The sequence below is a fragment of the Natrix helvetica genome (assembly GCF_964273705.1).
Source record: "Natrix helvetica genome assembly, chromosome: 14".
Lineage (NCBI taxonomy): Eukaryota > Metazoa > Chordata > Lepidosauria > Squamata > Natricidae > Natrix > Natrix helvetica.
The window spans coordinates 10,089,921-10,112,789 of record NC_138564.1 but is presented as its reverse complement, the minus strand read 5'-3'; the positions used below and the strand labels follow the sequence as shown (position 1 = coordinate 10,112,789).

The 22,869-nt window shown below is 45.1% G+C and overlaps 1 protein-coding gene and 1 long non-coding RNA gene across 2 annotated transcripts in view; both read left to right on the top strand.

Moving 5' to 3' along the window:
- TBX3 (T-box transcription factor 3) overlaps window positions 1–13,636 on the top strand; it is a 20,146-nt gene extending 6,510 nt beyond the window's left edge. Inside the window, exons 4-7 of the mRNA XM_081966804.1 lie at window positions 2,538–2,614; window positions 5,032–5,183; window positions 6,919–7,619; window positions 11,808–13,636. Coding sequence (XP_081822930.1) covers window positions 2,538–2,614; window positions 5,032–5,183; window positions 6,919–7,619; window positions 11,808–12,227 — 1,350 coding nt within the window. The 3' untranslated portion in view covers window positions 12,228–13,636. The remainder of the gene's footprint in view (window positions 1–2,537; window positions 2,615–5,031; window positions 5,184–6,918; window positions 7,620–11,807) is intronic.
- The window catches only part of LOC309399284, a 667,582-nt gene that overhangs the window by 196,849 nt on the left and 447,864 nt on the right, over window positions 1–22,869 (top strand). The window lies entirely within an intron of this gene.

The following is a 22,869-nucleotide window of genomic DNA, read 5'->3' as shown; positions in this document are numbered from 1 at the left end:
AGGATTGTTTGATTGCTTTCACAGCCTTGTGATATGTGCAGAGCTGCCTTCTGGATCAAAATGGCAACAGGTTTACAAAGAAATTGTGTAGGATACCGAAAAGAGGCAGTTGTGAAGTCCGAGGTTTGTCCCAAAAAGCAAAGTCACTAAGGAAGAGAGTTGTTCCAAGCCCTCTTAGAAGAGGAAGATAGTGGAGGAAGAAAGGGGGAAGAAATGGAACCAGTCATTCCTCCAAGATAGGCTTCACATCTTGGTCTCTGGTTGCTTGTCGAACTCCACCTTTGCAGAAGAGTGGAATTGAACAGGACTTCACCTGTCTGCAGGTGCAGGGACTTACCTAAGGCCTCGTCCTCTCCAGTCCACTGACCGTTCTCCTGCTCTTTTGACCAAGCCAAAAGTCTGAAAGGTCTACGAATTATAGCAGGTTCTGAGAAGCCCATTCTGGTGAACTTGTCACTCTTTCGAGAGGAGAGGAGCTTCTTGAAAGCAGAGTAGAAATACGACCTCCTCCTCCTCCTCCTCTGTCACAACCTAAAAAGCAGGGCTCCCACTTACCTTACTCCTTGACCAAGAAATTCAGGCCCCTGGAAACTTCAGGAAGGGTCAGTTGGGAAGATATGGAGATTCAGAAGGTGGGGAAAGTCCTGTGTTCTTGGTTCACATTTCTAGATAGATAGAAAGAAAGAAAGAAATTTGTGTAGGAGTTGATTCAAATCTAAACTCTGTTACTTGCTTGCACCAAACTTGGCCCTTCTAGGATTGTGGTCTAAACAGAAAAGTGGTGTATTACACTGATTTATTTTTCTTGCTCTGAAGTGTCACCCAGTTATGATGATCCTTCCTTTTTCTTTTCATTCTCCTTCTCCTCTTTCTTCTTTTCCTCCTTCCCCTTCTCTTTTCTTCTCCTCCTCCTCCTTCTCCCTTCTCTCTTCTCCTCCTCCTTCCCCTTCCCCCTTCTCCTTCTCTTTCCTTCTCTCTTCTCCCTTCCCCTTTCTCCTACTTCTCCTCCTCCTTCCCCTTCTCCCTTTTCCCTTTTCCTTCTCCTTCTCCCTTCTCCTCCTTTCCCCCGTTTCTCTTCTCCCTTCCCATTTCTCCTTCTTTTCTTTATTATGAAAAAAAATATTCTCCTCCTTCCCTTCTTCTCTCCATTCTCCTTTTTCCGCCTCCTCCTTCTCTTTTTCTTCTCCTTCCCCCTAATATTATTATTATTATTATTATTATTATTATTATTATTATTATTATTATTATTATCATCATCATCATCATCATCATCATCATCATCATCCCCATCAGCCAAGCCAGTCATCCTCCCCACCCTCCATTCCGATTTCAGCATTCAAGAGTTGCTTCACTTCACCAAACTTATTCAGCAAATTTTTCCCAAGCTGGACGGTGTTTCCAACCAGCCTTTGAAAGGAAATCTTCTTTCAATCCCCATAAAATCAAAGCAGGAGCAGATTGTCTGGGAAAGCTACAGCAGAATCTGAAGACTTGAAGGGCCCATAAGATATTTTGTCTAGCCGATACTCTTTAAGTAGAGAGGACAGGCACGCACTGGTTATAAATCGAGATTCAACCCACCCACCCCTAAAATATTAAAAGTAAAATATTTTACTTTAGCAAGATGCTTTTACAATTGAATTAAAGCAAGTAAAGCCTTGAGACTCACTATAACATGACTAATGGGTTGTGCGTTCCATTCATTCCAAGAGGAGCCTAACAGTGCACTTGTCTGTGTGTGTGTGTATGTGTGTATGCACACACACACACACACACACACTCACGGAGTGGGGGAGAGTACGCAAACTCCAAGCCGCCTTCTAATTAGCTAAGACTGAGCAACGGAGTAAGGAAATGACCACAGGAACCTCAATCCCCTATGGAACCCCTTAATCCTCGCCTGAATAGCCAAATTTGCAGCAGGGACTATAAAGCAATTTAAAAAAAAAAACACATGCCAGCCTGCTTCTGGGATCCAGTAAGCCTCTCCTTTCTATTTCAGCAGAGATCTGGACAGAAGCTTTTTTTCTGGGATCTTGAGGTTTTTTTTTAAAAGGAGAAGTAGACAATGTTTGGTTTGAATAAATCAGGAGGGGTTTTTTGCCCCACTCCTCTATGGATTTCCCCCCTCCCCTTTCCTGTTATCTTTTGCGTGGCAGACCTCAGAATCATTCTGTACTCTTAAAAGTCACCCCATGTCTGAACCCAAGGTTTAAGTCCTGGTCTCATTTGCTAATCTATTAAATTGCTCTACAGAGGGCAGAAATGCAACAGCAGTATGCCAATTAGACCACCAATGCTTTAGCTAGCAGAACAAATCTTTGAACTGTAAGTGGACAATAAAGAGATAACCGAGAGGAGGAACAAGAAAGGAGAAGTTAACTAAGGAACCTTCTGGTGTAAATTTTAGTTCTGGCATTGTAACCACTCGGTCTTTAGTAAAATATACACACAAATGGAGTCGAGAATCTTTTCTTTCCTAAGAATCGAAGTCGGGACAAATATGACCATTTCTTTCTCTGTCCTTCTTTGACCAGATCACCCAGTTAAAAATCGATAACAACCCTTTTGCCAAAGGCTTCCGGGACACAGGGAATGGAAGGCGAGAAAAGAGGTAAGAAGAACACGTACATTTCAATTTTCATTTTTGGGGGAGTCATCAGAAGAAGCTGCCCCAAAGTCCATTCAAATAAAATAAAATAAAATAAAAACAGAAATCTTCTTTCTTTTCGGTTTCTACCCCCCCCCCCCCCAAAATAGCCAATTGTGGTAGTGTGAACAGGAGGCAAAAAGAAGGATTGGAAAGTTTGGTTTTTTTAAAAAAAAAAGCTTTTAAAGTTTGACATTTTCTTTGGTGCTACTCAAAGGAGAAACTCTCTGCCAAGTGTAAATGTATAGTTTACGACATGTGGTCCCTATTGGTGAAATGACAAAGAGAGAAACAGAAAACGATAGACCACAATAGATAGGCAAACTGATTTTGAATGACTTTTAACAGATTTTGATGGTGAAGTCTGGAAGTTTCTTTCAAAGAAGAAACTCCAGTCCCCATCAAAACTGGGAAGTAGGAAATCACAAATAACATTTATTTATCTCCTGGCCATGGTAAGATTTAGGATAAGTGGCGTTTAAAAAATTCCAATTCTTTTGTGTGTGTGTTTGTTTCTTTGCTTCTAAAGCAAGAATTGTGTCTTCTGTGTTTTTGGTGAAAAGTGGAAGAGTCCTTAACATGGACTTTGTAAGGCCTTCCTTGCTCCCTCCTTTCCAAATTTTATTTATTGACTTATTTTAATCCTGCACTTGGGCTGCGTTTCTTTACAGATTGGATCTCAAGAAGCGGTAGGGATGATTGAAATATTGACAAGGAGGATGTGAATAAGAGGAGCAAGAGAAGGCACAGGTTTTCGTTTTCGTTTTCGTAGACCATAAGAGAATCAACATTTGCATTCAAGTGTTAAACAAGAGTTCTTTTCTTGAAGCTATTCAGACAGCAGATATCTCCTGGATATTTTAAACAGTCTGTTGGTTAGGGATTACTCTGCCTCTTTTAAAATTTGCATCTCCCTCCACCAAAACAAATAAACCTAAATCCTCAATGGCCTGATTTCCATATGTTTTGATTGATTCAATCCACTGTCCTGGGTTTGCGCTATTTTAAACCTTGCAGGCCGTGTTTACCCAAAATGGCTAATTAGAAGCTGCAAATGCGTAGTTAAACATGGTTGCTCTTAAACTATGTTGTTTTTCCGATGCTTAGGTTGTTGTGAACTCATTCTGCTTGGCTAGTTTAAGTTCAACAAATTAAGGTTAAACGTGTTGTGGGAATTCAGCTTTTTAGATACCGCGATGCAAAACTGGCCAACCGCATTTTTAGTCGGTCCAAACTCAGTCTGTGTAATCAATTATAGGCTTAGGATGTTGTGTGTTTTTTTAAAGGGGGGGGGGTTAATGAGATAAAAGATGCTTTAATTAAACATGGATGAAGGCAGCATGCAAGCAAAGCCATAGAGAGTGCTGCAAAAGATTTACTCTGACAATTGCTTGATGTGCTTCAACCATTTAAGACAAAAATAGGCCTCTGGGTAATTGAGGCAGCCAGTTTCCATCATTTGAAACCAGAATGGGCAATAGCAAAGCAGAAGGAGATTGGTAATCCCAAATATTTAAAAGTCTGAATGTGCAAACTTGCTTTGAGAGCTTCATCCTACTGTGATGGTATCAGCCCTGGGAACAAGGTTGTTTCCTCAAATTTATGTTATGCTTAGTACAGGTGGTCCTCAACTTAACGAACACAAATGAGCACAGAATGTATGTTGCTCAGTGAGACATTTGCTGGGTTTTGTCCTAGTTTTCCTGCCACATGTGTTAAGCGGATCGCCGCCGTTATTAAGCCAGTCACGAGGTTGTTAAGTGAACCTGGCTTCCCTATTGAATTTGCTTGTTGTAAAAAAGGAGGAATCACGTGACCCCGGGACACTGTGATGGTCATAAATGTGACTCCGTTGCTAAGCATCTGAATGTAAACCACGTAAGCGTGAAAAACTTTTTTTCCGGTGCCTTTGTAACTCCGAATGGTCCCTAAGCAAACCGTCGTATGTCGAGGACTACCTGTAAGATATCTTCAAGCCAGCCAAAAGTTGCGTTTGAGAATGGGCTGTCCTTAACCCATTCTAAAATACAACTTTTGGATGATTTCTCTCAACAATTTGGTTGACTTGACTTAAGCTATGGTAGGTTGGAATTTACAGAGAAAAGGAACTTTAACCTTGAATGGAATTGATTGGTTTTGGCTAAAGGGCAGTTGGTGATTCCAGATGTTATGGTCCAAACCAGGCACGCTTTATGGGTTAGCGTGTTGTGTGTGAAGCTGTGGCAGGTTGGGCCACACCTGACTAACATCCCCGTCTAGGAGCATAAGGAAGATTTAATTTTTTCTTTTTTTTTAAACTGGCTAAACAAAGGACGCTTTGCATGTTTGTTGAAGCCATGTCACCAAAATTAATCCCATTTTCTTTTCTTTTCTCTCCCTAGGAAACAGCTGACTCTTCAGTCTATGAGAGTTTACGATGAAAGGCAGAAGAAAGAGACTTCGGATGAGTCCTCCAACGAGCAAACGGCGTTTAAATGCTTTGCTCAGTCGACATCTCCAGCTGTGTCCACTGTGGGTACCTCTAATCTTAAAGGTGAGCTCTTTTTCCCCTCTCGGTTTCCACACTGGAGTAAGAGCGAGCTGTCCTACCCTCCTATTGATGAGTAGTTGATTTCCTACTAACGTGGGTCATTAAAAAAAATTGGTTGCAAAGTTTCGGGTTAACAGAAAACACTGGGGTTTTAAAAAATCGAATCTCAAAAACACTCCGGATCTGTAACATTTCACTTTGCCTCTCTCCCTTATTTATATTTTATCCATGGTTTGAATACAGACAAACCCACGTGGGCTGAAACTGCGACTTTTCCATTAATTGGGAATTTTTGAAATGCCCAGGGAAAGCTTAAAATCACTTTCCCCCCCCTCCCTTTTCAACCTCACCTGGCTGCAAAAGATGAAGGGCAAGGAAATCTTGATCTGTCAGGGATATTTGGTCTAGAATGGGAGCTCAAAGGGGGTCAGGTTCACAGATTTAGGTCTGCAGGCTCATTTAGTGACTGTTCCAAGTTACAGCAGCACTGAAAAAAGTGATGGATGGCCGTTTTTTTTAGCACTTACAATCCTTGCAAAATCTCCTTAGCCGCTTGATTCAAATTCAGGTCCTTGGCAAACTGACTCGTACTTATGACGGTTGCAGTGTCGCCCGAGGGTTATGTGATGCCCTTTTGTGACAAGCAAAGTCAACGGGGAAGCCAGATCTGCTTAACAACCGTGTGGCTGGCTTAACAACCACAGCGATTCCCTGAACCCCGGTGGCAAGAAAGGTCGTAAATTGGGACAAGACTCACTTAACAACAGTCTTGCTTAGCAACAGAAACTCTGGCTCCATTGTGGCTGTGAGTCAAGGACTATCTGTACTCCAAAGCTGGTGTCCCAGAGAGCTGCGCATTTCCCCGTAGCTTGCTCTGATTTTGCTATGCTTATTGTTGGAAGGAATGCCCTTTCTAGTTGACACACTTGTGTGTTTTTTTTTCAAGTTTGAACATTGGCTCTGTGTGTGTGTGTGTGTGTGTGTGTGTTTGTTTGTGAGGGTGTGCAGCAAACACCACCCAAAAATTCCAAGTTCATGATTCTTGCTGCAGATGGAAAGAAAAGACACTGTTTATTCCATCACCAGAGGCCTGATAAAACCAAGGATAAATAGACATTGGAGAATTTATGCTATTCTTTCTCTGTCCTTCAACTTCACACCCTTCAGAGGGCAGTTTATTATAAAAATAAGAAGATAGTTAATTCCATCAATGTCCCAAAGGTGCTTTTTTTTCCCCCTAAGAAGCTGATGGACTTTCTGGTTTTTCTTTGAAGGCCTTTTGCTCCTCATCCAAGAAGCTTCTTCGGCTAATTTGTTTAGCACAGTTTTCTACACTTTTGGGTTAGCCAGGATTTTGTTTGTTTGTTAGTTTGCTTTAAGAAAATATCTAGAAAATAGTGAGATGAAATCTCTCTCCAGCCTCTCTTCTGGATTAGACAGTTGCAGTTCCAAGGCCCAAGTAGATCAAACTGCAGTGAAAATTAGATCAGAATCTTAAGTTGGAGTTGAAAAAAAAACACCTGGATAACTTCCAAGTGCAGAAGAAAACTGTACTGTAAGCACAGGACTCCATCTGACCTACTCAACCGAGTTAAGGAAGTTTTGTTCTCAGTGGTGGGGAGAAGAACGGAAGGCGGCCTTCCACGTCTGAGGAATCTCTTGTGGGACGCAAGTGGGGCGCCTTTCCCCGTGGTGTCCTTTCCTTCTTTTTCCACCGTCTCTCTCTTCCTCTTCTCAGATCTGTGTCCCAGCGATGGCGAAAGCGACTCGGAGAGCAAAGAGGACCCTATGGAAGCCAACGAGGTTGGGAAGATCTCTACCACCACGGCCAACATCCTCGCCCCCAGCAGCAGCTCCTCCTTGGCGGGAGGAGGAGACGGGACAGACCCCCGAGAAGGGGGAAAGAACAGCCCTCCCAAGCCTCCCCTTTTCCCACCAGACTCGGCCAGCAGCAGCCGGAGGGAGAGCGTCTCGAAAATGCCTCCCGATTCCCAGCATAGCCCAGCCGCCATCTCTTCCAGCACCCGGAATTTAGGCAACGGAGAAGAACTCAAGAACCAGGATGAATGCAGGATGCTCAACAAAGAACCCTTCGCGCCCTTAACCGTCCAGACGGACAATCCTGGCCACCTGGCCCAGAGCCACCTCTCCAACCTAACGTTTCCCCATGGCCTGGCCAGCCAACAATTCTTCAACCCCCTGAGCAACGGACACCCTTTCCTGCTCCATCCTAGCCAGTTCGCCATGGGGGGAGCCTTCTCGGGCATGGCGGGCATGGGGCCCCTGCTGGCCACCGTCTCCGGGGCGTCCACGGGAGTGGCCGGCCTAGACAACACGGCGATGGCCACAGCAGCTGCCCAAGGATTAGGCGGGGTTTCCGCAGCAGCTGCTGCAGCTGCTTTACCGTTCCATTTTCAACAGCATGTCCTGGCTTCACAGGTAAGAGGCGCTGGTGTGCTTGTCTGTTTGTGTCTGTCTATTTGTGTGTTTTTCTGTGTGTGTGTGTGTGTGTGTGTGTGATTTGTCCCTTCCCTAAAGCAAGTGGCTATTTGGGCATCCAGCAAATCAGAACTTTGCTCCGACACCTGTAGCATCCCACGGGACTCAGTGTCTTCTTGGCTTTTGTCCCCCCCCCCCCCAACCTTGGAGGGACCGGAGTAACTTCATTCTTATTACAACCTCTGGTTCGTGGGAGCCGTTGGTCGTTCTCTTGGTGGTTGGTTATACAACTGGGGTTTCTGGATTAGGCTGAGGTGTGATCCCAGCCCTTGGTGGCTGGAGTCCCAAGCTCTGGAAAAGGAAAACCACCCATGGCTCTGTGGGATGGGTGGATCAGAGTACACTGCATGTCGAGATTAGAGAGGCGGGCCTCTCCAAGATTTTTTTTTTTAAAAAAGGGTTTAGACCATAGCCAGTGGCTTCTGGCTTTATGCAGAAAAAGGAATTTAACAATCCAAAAATAAAACCAGTTTGCAAAAAAAAAAGAAAAAAGACGAAGGCCAGCTACTTACAAAATCTTCTGGGATGGCTTTCTGTCAGCATAGGAAAGCCAGGCAAATCTTCCGAATCAAAACTCACCATTTTAAAGGTGGTGTTTGCAGGGGGGAGGGGAGGGTAAGTAAATTTGTTGCTGCTGTTCTGTGTGGGGTGTGCATGATTCATTCATTTTAAAAAAATATAGTTCCCCCCACTTTTTCAAATTCAGGAAAGTTGAGGGAGGGAGGGAGGGAGGGAGGAAGAGAGAGAAAAGAAAGAGAGAGGAGAGAGAGAGAAGAAAGAGAGAGGAGAGAGAGAAGAGAGAGAGAGAAGAAAGAGGAGAGAGAAGAAAGAGAGGAGAAAGAGAGAGTGAGGAGAGAAGAGAAAGAGAGAAGAGAGAGAGAGAAGAAAGAATAGAGTGAGGAGAGAGAGGAGAGAGAAGGAAGTGAGAGAAGAAAGAAAGAGAAGAGAGCGAGGAGAGAGAAGAAAGAGAGAAAGAAGAAAGAGAGAAAGAAGAATAGAGAGGAAAGAAAGAAAGAGAAGAGAGTGAGGAGAGAGAAGAGAGAGAGAGAGAGAGAGAGAGAGAGAGAGAGAGAGAGAGAGAGAGAGAGAGCGCTGCAGATAGGAATTAAAACATAAATTCTCCAGTCAGATTGGCCATCTAAACACACATTCCCTCTCTTTGTCAGTCCAACTTGTTTCCCAGGCTGGTGAAAATAGGAAGAGGAAGGTGTGTTAGATCGGTTCACCCCCTTGAGTCCTTTGTAAATAAATAAATAAACGTGGGATTAATAAAGAAAATCTTTAAAAATATTTAACTTACTTCAGGAAGGAGCCGGCCCAGCCTGACTCCTGTTTTAAAATTTGCTTCAGTTTTTCTGCAGTTCGTCCTCGGCACTATGCCCAACTATGGGGTTTAACCGAGGCTTCAGGTAGAGGGGAATCCTAGGAACAAGTTGATTCATAAATTGGATTAAGGGCCAGTAATCAAGTATCAGCATGTGTACCTTTCCGTCTCCTACCCAAGCGGCTGGAAAACAATTTAGGCCTTTCCGAAGGCTCCTCCTCGGGATAGCTATCTTTCCATCCTTCTGTTCACCTAGCAGGGACTGTGTTTTGGGAACTGGGCTAGCGGGGAGGAATAAGGTAGCTGGGGAAGGCCCAACATCTGTCTGTTGCCGTTTCCCACTTTTATCCTTGGCTTGGCAGTTTTTTAAAGGGACTTGGTAGCTCAGTGACTAAGCATGTCGATCAGAAAGGGGTCGGCGGTTTGGCCGTTTGAATCCCTAGCGCTGCGTAACGGAGTGAGCTCCCGTGACTCGTCCCAGCTTCTGCCAACCTAGCCGTTCGAAAGCACGTATAAAAATGCAAGGAGAAAAATAGGAACCACCTTTGGTGGGAAGGGAACAGCGTTCCGTAAGCCTTTTGGGGGCGTTGAGTCAGGCCGGCCACATGACCACGGAGACGTCTTCGGACAGCGCTGGCTCTTCGGCTTTGAAACGGAGATGAGCACCGCCCCCTACAGTCGGGAACGACCAGCACAAATGTGCGAGGGGAACCTTCACCAGGGGCCCCGGTGTCGTTTGTTTCCCCTCCTCTGGCTACAACCATCGAGGACGGTTGGTTGGGCCGAGCCAGGAAAGATTTTCCGTCAGTGAGTGCGCTCAGCACCTTGAGAGAGATGGATGATTGAATGGGGATCAGAGCGCAGTTTGGTTTGGCTCTGGTTCCCCCCCTCCCCCACCCTCCCCGGCTCGATTCCAACCAACCAACCAACTGTGGCTGCTCATTCTCCTTAAGCCAGAAAATGAAGTGGGATTTGGCTGACAAAAGCGCCTGGCAAACTAGGTGCTTTAGCATCTCAGGCGTATCCCAGGGCACCTTTTTTGGCAGTCTGGGCCTTTTGTCTTCCTAATAACTCCCGTTCTCCCCCTCCCTCCACCTATGGAAAAAGGCCTGGAGAATTGGAAGCCAGATTTTCTTAAGCTGGCGAGATTTCTTGCTGGGGATACAGAAACTTCTGCCATGAGGGGCCATCAGCCAAGGAGGGTGAGGCCAATGGGAGCTGTAGTTTGGGAGCCGCTGGAGCGATGCCCTCCTTCCAGGTGCACCTGGGGAGAGGGGGAGGGGAAATATACTAAATGTGTGGCAGGCCTGCAGAATAGAAAGCTACCCAGGGATGGGAGAATCTGAATGTATCTGTTTCTAGAGCAATCGTTTGATCTTTTATTGAGACCAGAATAAAAATTTAAAAATAAAAACAACAACAACAATAGTACTACTACTACTAGTAGTAGTAGTAGTAATGGATGAAACATGTAACAGTGATACCCATTGTCATTGGGGCACTTGGCACCATGTCCAAGAATTTTACAAGATACATCCACAAATTGCAGCTTCCTGCAATAACACCAGCGGAACTGCAAAAAACTGTGCTACTTGGAACATCTTATATTTTAAGAAGGTCCTTGGTTGATCTCTAGGAAACTGGAGGTAACCCATATCAACCATTAGCACCAGTCACTGGTATTTGTGATGTGTTTTTGAATGTTCAGTTGGCTGAGTTTCATGTTTAATGAATAAGGTATATAATCATCAGAATACATTTTAAGAAGAAACCTGGTTGATCCCTAGGAGGCTGTCAGCATCCAATATCAACCATTAGCCCCAGTCAATGATACTTGTGATACATTTTTAAATGTTCAGTTGACTTAAGTTTCATGTTTAATGAATAAAAGAGATAATGATGAGGATGCAAATTATTTGCAAACTGAAGTTGAGCGATTACGGAGGAAGAAATCAACGGATGTACCAATAGTAATAGGAGCCCTTGGAGCAATACTCAAAAGGACTGCCATGGAAATGTTGAATTTATTAGACCTGAATATCCTGACTTTGCTTTTTAAAAAAAGCCACAATACTGGGAACTGCCTTTGCACTCAGATGCTACCTTAATAACTCTTAAGTCCTTCATTAGGACTTAAACTGTTCAGTTTTTACCCGTCCCAGACTGTGAATCAAACAGAAGATTAAATCTTAAATAATAATAATAACATATGCAATATGTTTATTTGTTCCTTGTTATGTGTGTATGTATGTGTGTATGGATAATCTCTCTGTCTCTCTCTCTCTCTCTCCTTCTGTCCATCCCTGGTACTGATGGAAGAGTTTTTGTGTGTGTGTTTGTGTGCATGCCAGTGCTTATTTTGGCCAAAGAAAGTACCCGTTTCCTGGACTTAATTCATAGGTTTGCCCCCTCCCGACCCTTACTCCACCAGCAAAGCACAACAGGGCAGCTTCTCCTGGGATGGCTCTGTGGTTGTGGGGAACGGGAAAGTCCTTGGTGGGTTGACTCACTGCTTGTGCTGACTGGGCAGCCTGGTTGACCCATTCACTTGTGCTGGACGGGCAACTGGAGGGGCAGCCTAACTGAACCATTACTTCTGCTGTCCTGGCAGCTGGTTGACCCTTTGCCTGTGCTGGACGGGCAGCCTAATTGACCCTCTACTTGTGCTGGCCTGGCAGCCTGGTTGATCCACTGCCAAGACAGTGGTGCATGGGGAGGGGGGGCTATTTGGGGCGTTCTCTCCCTCCCCCTGCCCCCCCCTCCGTGGCGGCGCCTCTGACTGTCTGTCTGCTCTTCTTTTGCAGAGCCTGGCGATGTCCCCCTTCGGCAGCCTCTTCCCCTACCCTTACACTTACATGGCGGCTGCGGCGGCGGCCTCTCCAATGCACCGGCACCCGCCTTTCCTGAACGCCGTGCGCCCTCGCCTGCGCTACAGCCCTTACTCTCTCTCGGTGCCTCTGCCGGACAGCAGCAGCGGGGGCAGCTTGCTCACCACCGCCCTGCCGCCTTCCCTGGTTGGCACGGAAGGAGGCAAAGCCGGAGGTTTAGCCCCCAGCCCCGGCTTGGGTACCTTGGATTCTTCTGGTTCTGAGCTCAATAGCCGCTCTTCCACCCTCTCTTCCTCCGGCTCGGACAAAGAAGCCACCAGCGAGCTCCAGAACATTCAGCGTTTAGTGAGTGGACTCGAGTCAAAGCAGGACAGAGCCAGGAGCGGGTCGCCCTAGGGGAGGATGGGGGGGAGGGGGTCAGCGTCCTCTCCCCTCCCCCGCTATCGGGAGGGAGGGGAACCTTCAATTCTCCCCACACACACACACACGCTTTATGTGCCCATCCGGCCTCTCCAAATGGGGCAGCGGGAATGCGTGGGGAATGGGAGGAAGCTGATGGGCGTAAGGGGAAGCGGGGAGGGGGCGCGGCTGGAAGCTGCTATGAACCACTGTTTTGTCCACTGGAGGCAGGTGTGAATTCTAGGGTCCTCTCCCCTCCCTCCCCCCTCCCCTTTCGTTCGTGGTTTTTTTTTGGGGGGTGTTCCTGCCTCCCCTTAAAGATCAAAAGAGAGACGGGCAGAGGAATGGGTGACCTCTTCCCCCCCCCCGTCCCCACCCACCCCCCAGAGAGAATTTGGGGTGGGGGTTTTTTTGCGTAGCAGTTCCTTCGAAAATCAAGGCGAAAAGGGGGGGGAAAGTGGATCCTTTTAATGGTTTTTTTTGGGGGGGGGGCTACGGCTAGTTTGTTTATTTTTGCATGGTTCGTTCCAAAACGTTTTATTTTGTGAAAGCCCCCCACTCCATAAATGCTTGCTTAAGGTCCCCAGAGCATTAAATATGTATGTGTGAGTTTGTGTGTATGTACGTATGCACATACATTTATATGTGTGTGTATGTATGTATGTATGTATGTATTCTGATAGATATATACACACACATATACATATATGCATATATATGTATACATATTTCTTTACATTTTTTGGTTTCTTTTTCTGATAGGAGCAATTAAAAATATAGTTAGAAGGGGGGAGCATTATCATTTTGCTGGTTTGTTTTAAAATGACCCCCCTTTCTTTGTTTTGTTTTAATACATTTTCCCCCTTTTACTGTATATGCAATAACAAGGTTTGTAAGCGTAATAAGGAGAAGGAGAAGAAAACAGTGGACGCTATTGATAAAAGTATTTATGTAATTAATGGATGACTTGTAAATACCTGGCCTATGAATACTCGAAATTAAATTTTAATTTATTGATATTGTATATATGTCTGTAAATATAGACCGCAGCTGTCTTTCTGGTTTCCTTTTTTTTTGTTTTTTTAACTCATTTTCATTTCAAAGTCAAAGGTTCACTTGTGAAGAGTTACAAGTTCAAGAAAAAGAGAGAGAGAGAGAGAGGAGGGGGAAGCAAAAATCCATCATGGGAAGACCGTGTTTACATTTCCGATGTTTCTTTTTTCTTTTTGTTTTACTGTGCCATTATAAAGAGATTTGGGGGAGGGCAGGGGGAAGCATGCAAAAAAAAAAACGCAGAACAAATAGGCTTGGGGAAAAAGACTGTAAAATGGTTGCACATGGCTGGATGCTCCCTGATTCTACCCCATGGTAGAAATGATTAAATAAATATGTAAATTAAATACCGACACACTTCTCAAGTAGATTTGTGAAGAGGGGGTGGGGGTGAGAAAAAAAATCCTGGAGTTTTGTTCATCTAAAAAGATCCCCCCCCCCAAAATCATTGCTATTTTTTTTAACCCCATTGCCAATTTATTATGCTTGGTTGCATGGTCAGCCAGATGTTTAGACTGTGGGTTTGGCATTTTTGTTCACCAGTCCTTCCCAAGGACCTGGGAGAGGCAGATGTGGATATTTACTATAGATTTTTCTCAGGGGTGGGGGGGGGGATTTAAGGTGTCCAGACTAAAACTGCCCTTTGCAATTGACTGCAGGGGATTTTGTCAATGCCGATTTTGCTGCTCCAGATGTTTTGGGATTGCACCCAAGTTGCTATCCCTCTTTGGGTCTATCTTTGCTTTCTTTTGCCACAGTCCTTCTTCCACTTCTATTTGTGGCTCTTGATATTTCGTTATTTTTCTCCGATTCTTTCTCTTCTCTTCTGCCGTCTCCATGTACTGCCACAACCATTATCCAGACTCCCTTATTGACAGTTGTTAAATTTGGGGTGATCTGGGGCAGGTTGTTATTGTTGTTATTATTATTATTATTAGCATTATTGGAAAATCGAGTCCGATATTTTTACAGGTTCAACATCTAGTGTTGAGCATTGTTGCAAGCAAAACAGAAATAAATAGATTTGTTGAAATGGTTCAAAAGGATTTCCAGCTTTCCTGCAATCTTCCTTCCCTCCTAAACTCAAAAAAAAAAGTTTTTTTTAATGGCAACCTGCTGTAATTTTTTTTTTCATGGCTGCGTCTTGGAGGCTCAACTGATGTACCTTGATGGGACCTGGCTCCAAAGTACTTTCCCCAATCTTGATTCAGATTGTACTGAATCTGGATTGCTTTGTTTTTTTTGGGGGGGTAGGGCTAAGATAAATCCTCCCCCCTCCGAAGCAGCAGCGAGGTGGTACCAGTTACAATCAGACGCGCCATTTACTCAGAAGCAAAGCCTATGGACGCCAATGAAGGCGGAAGCTTGAAAAGATCTCAGGCGGAAGCTTGAAAAGATCTCAGTTTGCCGTTGGTTGCAACTTTTATTCAGGTTTTGCAAGGGGCAAGTACATTATGTGTCTGTTTAAACCTTCCACTCACATTTACCTGCTAGGTAGAGGAGAGTGGTAGGTACATTGACGTCAATGGGGTTAGACAAAAAAAACAAACGAGATTTGTCTCCATTACTGGTTGATTCCCCCCCCCCCTCCCGCCATAAAAACCTCCCAAATTTCCCCCAAAACTTCGTTGTACCTTTCCGGGAAGCATTTTGCATTGCAAAAAACAAAAACAAAAAACCCCAAGATGCACTATTCAAAGGTCAAATCCAAATTTCCAGTCTTAACTTTGCAGTTTTAGGTTTATTTGGATTTCTATGCAATAGTTTTGGTCTGTGTGTATATAAAAGGCTTTGAGGAATGAATAAAAATTCTTCGGGGTCTGGATAAGGCTAGAGTTTTTTTAAAAAAAATTAAATCAAGCAGTTAATTTACTAGCAGGGTTTTTTTTAAAATAATAATAATTCTACCGGGGAATAGAAATCAACATAACTTCAACTTTCTATCCGGCCTGCCCTCTTCCCTTCACCTGTATTTATGATTCAGGGGAAATATTTATACAGTTCGCAAGCCTCCGCCAAGGAGGGGCGGAGAGAAAGAGGGTTGTAAATCTTTGCGGGAGACAAGAGCGGAGTTTCGGCCCCTTTCCGTAAAACTCTGGACGGTCAGGCCCGGGACGGGACTGCCCCTTCAACGCAACCTCCAAACGCGGCCTCTGGATCAGCGTCCGGTTGGAGCAAGTCCCGCCTTGGGGAAAAATAAATGGGCAATTGTGAAGACTTGTGAAGAAGACGAGGCTTGTAAATAATCCGAGAAAAATAAAATAAAATAAACTTTCCAACACCACCCCGGTCCATCCTCCCCCGCCGTCTCTTCGCGGAACTTCCTTCTCTTGCTCTGAATTGCGCGCGATCCAATTGGCATCCACAACAGGCGCTTTTTGGGGGTGTGGAAATAAGCGGGACGGTCGAAATTCTGTCTTGGGATCGTTCTAAAAACCGAGCGAGGGAGCTCTCCCCCCCTCCCCCGTGGTCTTAGCCCCACGCCGCCGTCTCCCTCCTCCTTGGAATATGTTTTTCGTAGTTCAGACAGGGCGGCGGGAAAAAAGGGAGAAATCTTATCGGGAAGAAGTTTCGGTTGACAAATATTTGTTTGTGTACTCTTGGCGGTGCGGAGGGGGAGGGAGGGGGAAAGACATTAGGGAATCCAGATCGTTTCTGCTTTTAGTTTTGGGCTTTCCCTTTTCAGATTTATTGTTTTAAAAAGTTGGGTCTCTCTTTCTCTTTCTGTGTCTTTGCCTCCTTCTTTCTCTTTGTCTTTCTCTGTTTTTCTTTCTTCTTTCTCTCTTTTGTATTTCTTTGTATAACTCTTCTTTCATTGATTCTTTCTTTCTCTTCCTTTCTTCCCTCTTTCTTTCTTTGTCAAACATGTACAATGAACATAAACATGAACAAAGGAAGTAAATACAGATAAACGGGGACAGTAAGACAGGGACGGTAGGCTGGTGAGCCTATGCACGCCCATTCTTCTTCCTTTTCTTCTTTTCTTTCTCTCTTTCTTCTCTCTTTCTTCTCTCTCTCTCTTCTCTCCCTTTCTTTCTTCTTTCTTTCTCTCTCTTTCTTTTCTCTCTCTCTTTCTCTCTTTCTTTTTCACTCTCTCCCATTTCAGTTTCTACATCCGTCCGTGCCTGGACTCCAGCCTGCCTAAGTAAAATCTGCGCAATCCCTAAAGCCCAGCGAGCCTCGAAACTTATTTCTCCGAAATTTTGCATTGCATTAAAAGCTGAGGTTGTCTGCCACTAATTCACTTCGGAATTAGCTTAGTTTGCTTAGAAAGGCACACACAGAAGGCAGGATGTGGCCTGTACACACATTCACACACACACACACACACACAGACACACACACACGTCTTCCACACACACACACCAAAAAACAACCGAATTTCGCACTTCCCTGGTTAAAAATCTCAAACGCAGGGAAGAGGAATGCCGGCTTGGCTTTGCTTCCGACTAAACTTTGAAAGAAGGCCGCCCAGCAGCGCCTGACGAGAGGCCTCTTCTCTATCTCTTCTCCCTGCCTCGAATTAAGGGGTGCTCTTTTAACGACGAAGCGAAGGAGGGAGGGTTTCCTAAAACGGGGACCTCCGTCGGTAGAACCTGGGAGTCCGTCCGCCCCCGCCCCCGGGGTGCTTCTGGGGACTGGAGGGAAAAGAGAAGCGTTTGAGCTGGAGGCTGAATGAGCGGGCCACCTTCGGTCGATCGAAGCGACGTTTTATAGCCGGCACTGTTGGCTTCGATCGCAGGTGGGCCGTGAGAAGAGACTGGGTTTGTGGATTTCCGCCCTTACGAGAGTACCCGGTGAGACGCAACCCAGCCTTGTAGTTTAGGCGGAGAGGCATCTTTTGCCACGGAAGCCAACTAGCCGTTGTGTTATTTGTGTTAACCTGTCCCGTGTATGGAGAGAGAGAGACAGACAGAGACAGACGAGAGACAGGAGAGAGAGAGAGAGAGAGAGAGAGAGAGAGAGACAGAGACAGAGACAGAGACAGAGACAGACAGACAGACAGACAGACAGACAGACAGACACCTTGATCCTGGTTTCCAAACTGCACGAGAAACGCTTTTAGTCCCATTCGTTGTGGATCCCAGGAGGACTTACTCCCGAGTAAACAAGTCGCCCCTGAGATTGGGTTACAGCGGATTCCAAATCCCACTTACGGGTGGAAGATAGGGTCACCCCTCCCGTGCCTTACCTTTGATCGTAACAAGAGCTCTTGACCTCCCCCACCCCACCTGCTCCTCCTCTGGAAACCCAACCAGGAAGGCACAGGGCGGCTGGAAACCGAACTGCGAATAAATAACATGGCTTTGAAAGAGAAGATTCGGAAATTGACGGGGCGCCTGGGAAAAACGGCGAAATAATCCGATATACATATACTATATATAATATAAATATATATAATCCATAAAACGTAGATTTGTAAAGCAGGAAGGAGAGGGAGGGAGAGAGAGATGAAGGAAGGAAGGAAGGAAGGAAGGAAGGAAGGAAGGAAGGAAGGAAGGAAGGAAGGAAGGAAGGAAGGAAAAGAAGGGCAGTAAGAAATGAGAAAAAAGAAGGGAAGATGAAAGGAAGAGAAAAGAAAGAAAAGGAAAGGAAAGACAAAAGGAAAGGAAACAAAAGAATGAAGAGAAAAAAGATAAAGGAAAGAACAGAACATAATATAGAATAGCTGAGTTCCTTATAAAAGAAAGGAACGAACAAGGAGAATTTGTCCGCTCCTCCACTTGGCAACCTCGCTTGGTCGGGCGAGACGGTTTGACGGAAGGGATATTTACTCAGGAGTAAGTGTCCTGCTTTCCGCGACACGGCTTCCGTGGCAACTTGCATGGGAAAGCAGCCGCCAGTGAAAAAAAGTCTTCCTTCCAAACCCGCCCCTTCGGAAAAGCGCTCCTGCTTTTTTCGAAGGGACCCCCCCCCCATCCTTCTCCAACTCGGCGCCCTCCAACCTTACCCAGGCCTCCGAGGAAAGCACCTGGCCCACAGGGCACGAAAGGCACCAAGCGGATGGAGGTAGCTGGCTCGTTTCTCCTAGCTCACCTTCGGAGCGAAAACGAAATCGGTTAAGCCGGACTGAGTCCAACCTGTGTTGCCACCGAGACCAGCTGCTGGATTGAGGGAGGGGAGCTCAGTTCAAAGACAAGAGGAATCCCTGATATATTAAGGGGGGAGCGGGGGATGGAGTGTGTCCCAAACTGATGGTGGACATCAATGTGCCATCCTAGGTGTCCGCTGAGCACTAAGGGTGGACGTGCCCAGCACGCTTCTCCAGCCCACGTTCTGGTTCCGTAATTGTCGTGGTATTTCTGTCTATAGCGTCCCTTGCATTCTCCCTCCCGGTAACCTGTGGCTGAATTGAGGAGCCACATACATTCGTTTCATTGATAAATAAAGTTAAAAGCGCTGGGTTTTGTTTGGCTTTTTTTGTCGGTGATCTTCCAAGAGGGGATAGATATAAAGGAGAAGAAAAGGGGAAAGATGGGCGGAAAAGAGACGAGGAAAGGAAGAAGAGCAAAGAGAGAGAAGGAGGAAGAAGCAGGGAGAAAAAGAAGGCGAGAAAAGGTGAAGGGAAGAAGAAGCGAGGGAAGAAAAAGAGGGTGAAAGAAAGAGGGAGGAGAAGGAACAGAAGGAGAGAAGGAAGAGGAGAAGGAGAAGGAAAAGAAAGAAGAGGAAAAGGAATATTCCAGGCATTGACCCCGAAATATTTATCCCAATTCCAAAAATGGGGGACCTCCTTATCCTCCAGATTCCAACCTTGAATTCAACTTTTTTTTCAGAATAGAAAAAGGACCCTGATTTCCACCACCACCTTCCCCCTCCATCACCTACCCCACCCTTCAGCTCCTATTTCTGCTGGAAAAGAGGAAGAGAAGGTACCACCAAAAAAACAACCCTTTGAGGTTATCCTGTCCACACGCAGACAAACCCAGTTACATAATAACCCCATCCTAAACCCCTCGCCCCAATTAGACTGGACGCCCGCGCCTCCAATTCAGGCGAGCTGCTTTTTTTTTTTAACCACGTTTTTGGAATCGGGAGAAAAATAACAGAGGAAGCCGTCCAAAGAAACGCTTCTACGCCCTAAAGAAGAGGCTAAAAGGGCTGCTTTAAAGTTTATCGCAGCGAGGCCCGCCTGGAGACAGTGAGATACTACTAGGTGGCTGAAACTACGGGACAAAAACTCCCTTTGTTGTGGGTGGTTTTACGGCTTGTTAAGAAAGGCCAGCGCTGCTCTGGGGGGAAAAAAACCGCAGTTAGTAGTAGTACTTGGCACTTAAGTGTACGGTAATGTGAAGTAATGAGTGGGTTAAGAGAGAAAGGAGAAAAGAGGGAAAACAGGAGGAGGGTGAAAGGAAAAAAGAAAAGGAATGGGGGAAGGGAGGGAGGGAGGGAGGGAGGAAAGGGAAAAGGGAAAGAAAGGAAAGGAGTAAGGATAGAAAGAAAAGGAAGAGAGTGAAAAGGAAGGGAAGGAAAGGGAAGGAAATAAGAAAAGAAAGGAAATAAATGAAAAGGGAAGGGAAGGGGAAAGGGAAGGGGAAAGGAAGGAAAGGAAATAAAGGAAAGGGAAAAGGGAAAAGAAAGAGGGAAAGGGGAAAGGAAGAAGGAAAGGAAGAAAATGAAAAGGGAAGGGAAGGGAAGGAAAGGATATCTTGACGGTAGAACTCTCTTTCTTTACATAAAATAGTAACGTTAATGAGTAACTCTGGTGGCGATTGTTGGACGAGGTAAACAGCGAACAATTCCCGGATTATCATCTTTATTACTCATCTGGCGCCTGGCTTAATACCCCATTGGTTTTATGGTTTGGTAAGGTGGAGCCAGGCCGCTTTCGCTTCCGTGGGGAGTCAGCGCCACCTATCGTCCTGAGCAGGGAGCACGGAGCGCCTCGCATGGTTCCCACGTACCCTAACACTTCCAAGACACGTGGACTGGATTTTTTGGAGGGGAATTTCCTCAACCGACATCCGTTTCAGAAAGTTAAGCGTCCCTATTTTACCTAGGTTTCCTTGAAGTTCAATTAATTTCCTTCCTTCTCTCCTTCCTTCCTCTATCCTTTATTTCTCCTTCCTTCCTTCTTCCCTTTCTTCTTCTAGCCTTTCTTTCTTTCTTCCTCCCTCCCTCCCTCCCTTCAATCTCCCACCTCCCTACTTCTTTCCCTTCCTCCCTTTCACCCTCCCTCCCTCCCATCTCTCCGTCTTCTTCCTTACTCTTTTTCATTCTTCCTTTGATGTGAGTTCCCAGCATCTGAATTATTCTTGACACTTTTCTACTTCCTCAGCAAGTAGCGAGGAAGAGGGAGGGAGGGAAAGAAGGAAAGAAGAAAAGAAGGAAGGAAGGAAAGGAGGAAGGAAGGAATGAAAGAATGCCTCAGAAACTCTTAATGTTTTTTCAACTTTAGTTGGCAATTTCTGGAACATGCTAAAAAAGGAAGAAAACCACAGAGCATTCTGGGATACGGAATCAGAACACAGATAGTCCTTGACTTGCAACCATTTGCTTAGTGACCAAAGTTACAACCGCCCTGAAAAAACGGACTCATGACTGTTTTTCACACTTACGACCGTTGCAGTCATGTCATCCAGATTCAACCGCTTAGTAACTGAGTCACATTCGTGAAGGCCCCAGAATTCCCTTTTTGCGACCTTCTGACAAGCCAAGTCAAGGGAAAAGTCCGCTTCACTTAACAACCAGGTTACTAGCTGAACAACAGCAGTGATTCACTTAATGACTGCAGCAAGAAAAGTCGTAAAACTAGGACTTAGCAATGGGGATTTGGGGCTCAATTGAGGTGGAGTTGAGGAGTACCTGTATAGCGTTGGGGGGGAGGGTCTCCTTTACAGAATTACTGAATAGCAGACACAAAGGGACCTTTGAGGTCTTCTAGTCCAACCCCCTGCCCAGACCGGCTCTGGCCACACCATGCACTAAATCTGGCTCCCTGGATTAATTCATTTTCAGAGTACACACACAGTGTGTAAACTTACTCATCAGGCTGGTTTAGCTGTTTTTCTAAGTTCCTGTCAATCTTCCTGCTTCTCAGGCCATTAGGAAGGCATCGGTGGGGGGAGAGTGAGCAGTGTTATCCCCAGGTATGGAACAAGGAAAGTCACGCACCACTGAAGTGTTTGCCTTGGGGATTTTAGAAAAGCAGTTTAATTTATTGTGACTTCACGGGAGGGGCAGGAACCTGCCAATATTTTCTAGGCGTGGCTCTTGAGAAAGTAAAATGAAAGAAAACTGACTAGCATCAAGGAAGCCAGGAAGAATTAAGGAATGTTCTCTTTATCCCTCTAGGTTGGAAAGGTGACAATAGCCAATGTGTTAATTTTAATAAATAAATCAGAAAGGAAGGAAGGAAGAAGAAGAAAAGAAAAAGAGAAGCAGAGAAAAGAAAGAAAGAGAGAGAGAAAGAAAATATGAAGGAAGGAAAGAAGGAAGGAAAAAGAAAAAAGAGAAAAGAAAGAAGGAAAAAGAAAGAAGAAGGAAGGAAGAAGAAAGAAATAATGAATGAAACAGGGGAAGTCAATGGCCAGATTCACTTAGCAACTATGTTACTTGTTTAACAACTGCAAGGGTTCACTTAACAGCTGTGGCAAGAAATGCAAAATGGGACAAAACTCACTTCACTGTCTCACTTAGCAACAGAAATTTCGGGCACAATTGTGGTAGGAAATGCTTGGCATTGGGCTACCTCTTTGCTGCCTTCTACTGGTTATCTGGAGCTTTTATGACCATGACTTCAACTCCCAGGACTTCCCAGCCATGAAAAGGAAAGGTAACAGTGACCTCTTCAGAGGCAGGTGCACTAACTTTTACACAATTTATTGCTGAATAGCTTCTCTTATTTTTCCAGTTGTGGTTATAATAATGCTGATCATATAGAATTCTTTACTGGCCAAGTGTGATTGGACACACAAGGGATTTGTCCTTGGTGCATACGCTATCAATGTACATAAAAAAAGGCAACATACGTTCTTCAAGAATCCTAGGGTGCAACACTTAATGATAGTCAGTCATAGATTGCAAACAAGCAATCAGGAAACCATCAATATCAATATAAATAGTAAGGATACAAGCAACAAAGTTACAGTCCTGCAGTCATAAGTGGGAGGAGGTGGGTGATAGGAATGATGAGAATTTGCAGATTAATGACATAGGTTCAGCTGATTTCATGCATGATGTTTTATGAGCCCTTTGAGCACAGAATTCCCTTTTGGTCCACTGAATGAAAATTGAATTGGCCCACTTCTCCACCCCACCCCGTAATATTTGCATTCATTTCCTCACTATAGGCATAGCTGTCTTCATTCAACAATAATTTTCCCAGGTATTTTCCTGCTGTCCACAGAAGGCATAAATGAACGTAATTCCAAGTGTTAAACTGAAAGCAAAATTAAACTGTTCTTACACTGCCATCTGCTGGCGCTGGTGGGTCAGAGCAACAAAAAGAGAAAAATTAGCTCTAGATTAGAAGATATCCTTTCCTGGATAGGCAGGATGGTGGGGATTTAATTTGTTTGCTCAAAAGACATTCGCAGAGCCAAAATCATCTTTAGGACCGGGGAGGTTTACAAACCACAACAAGCCT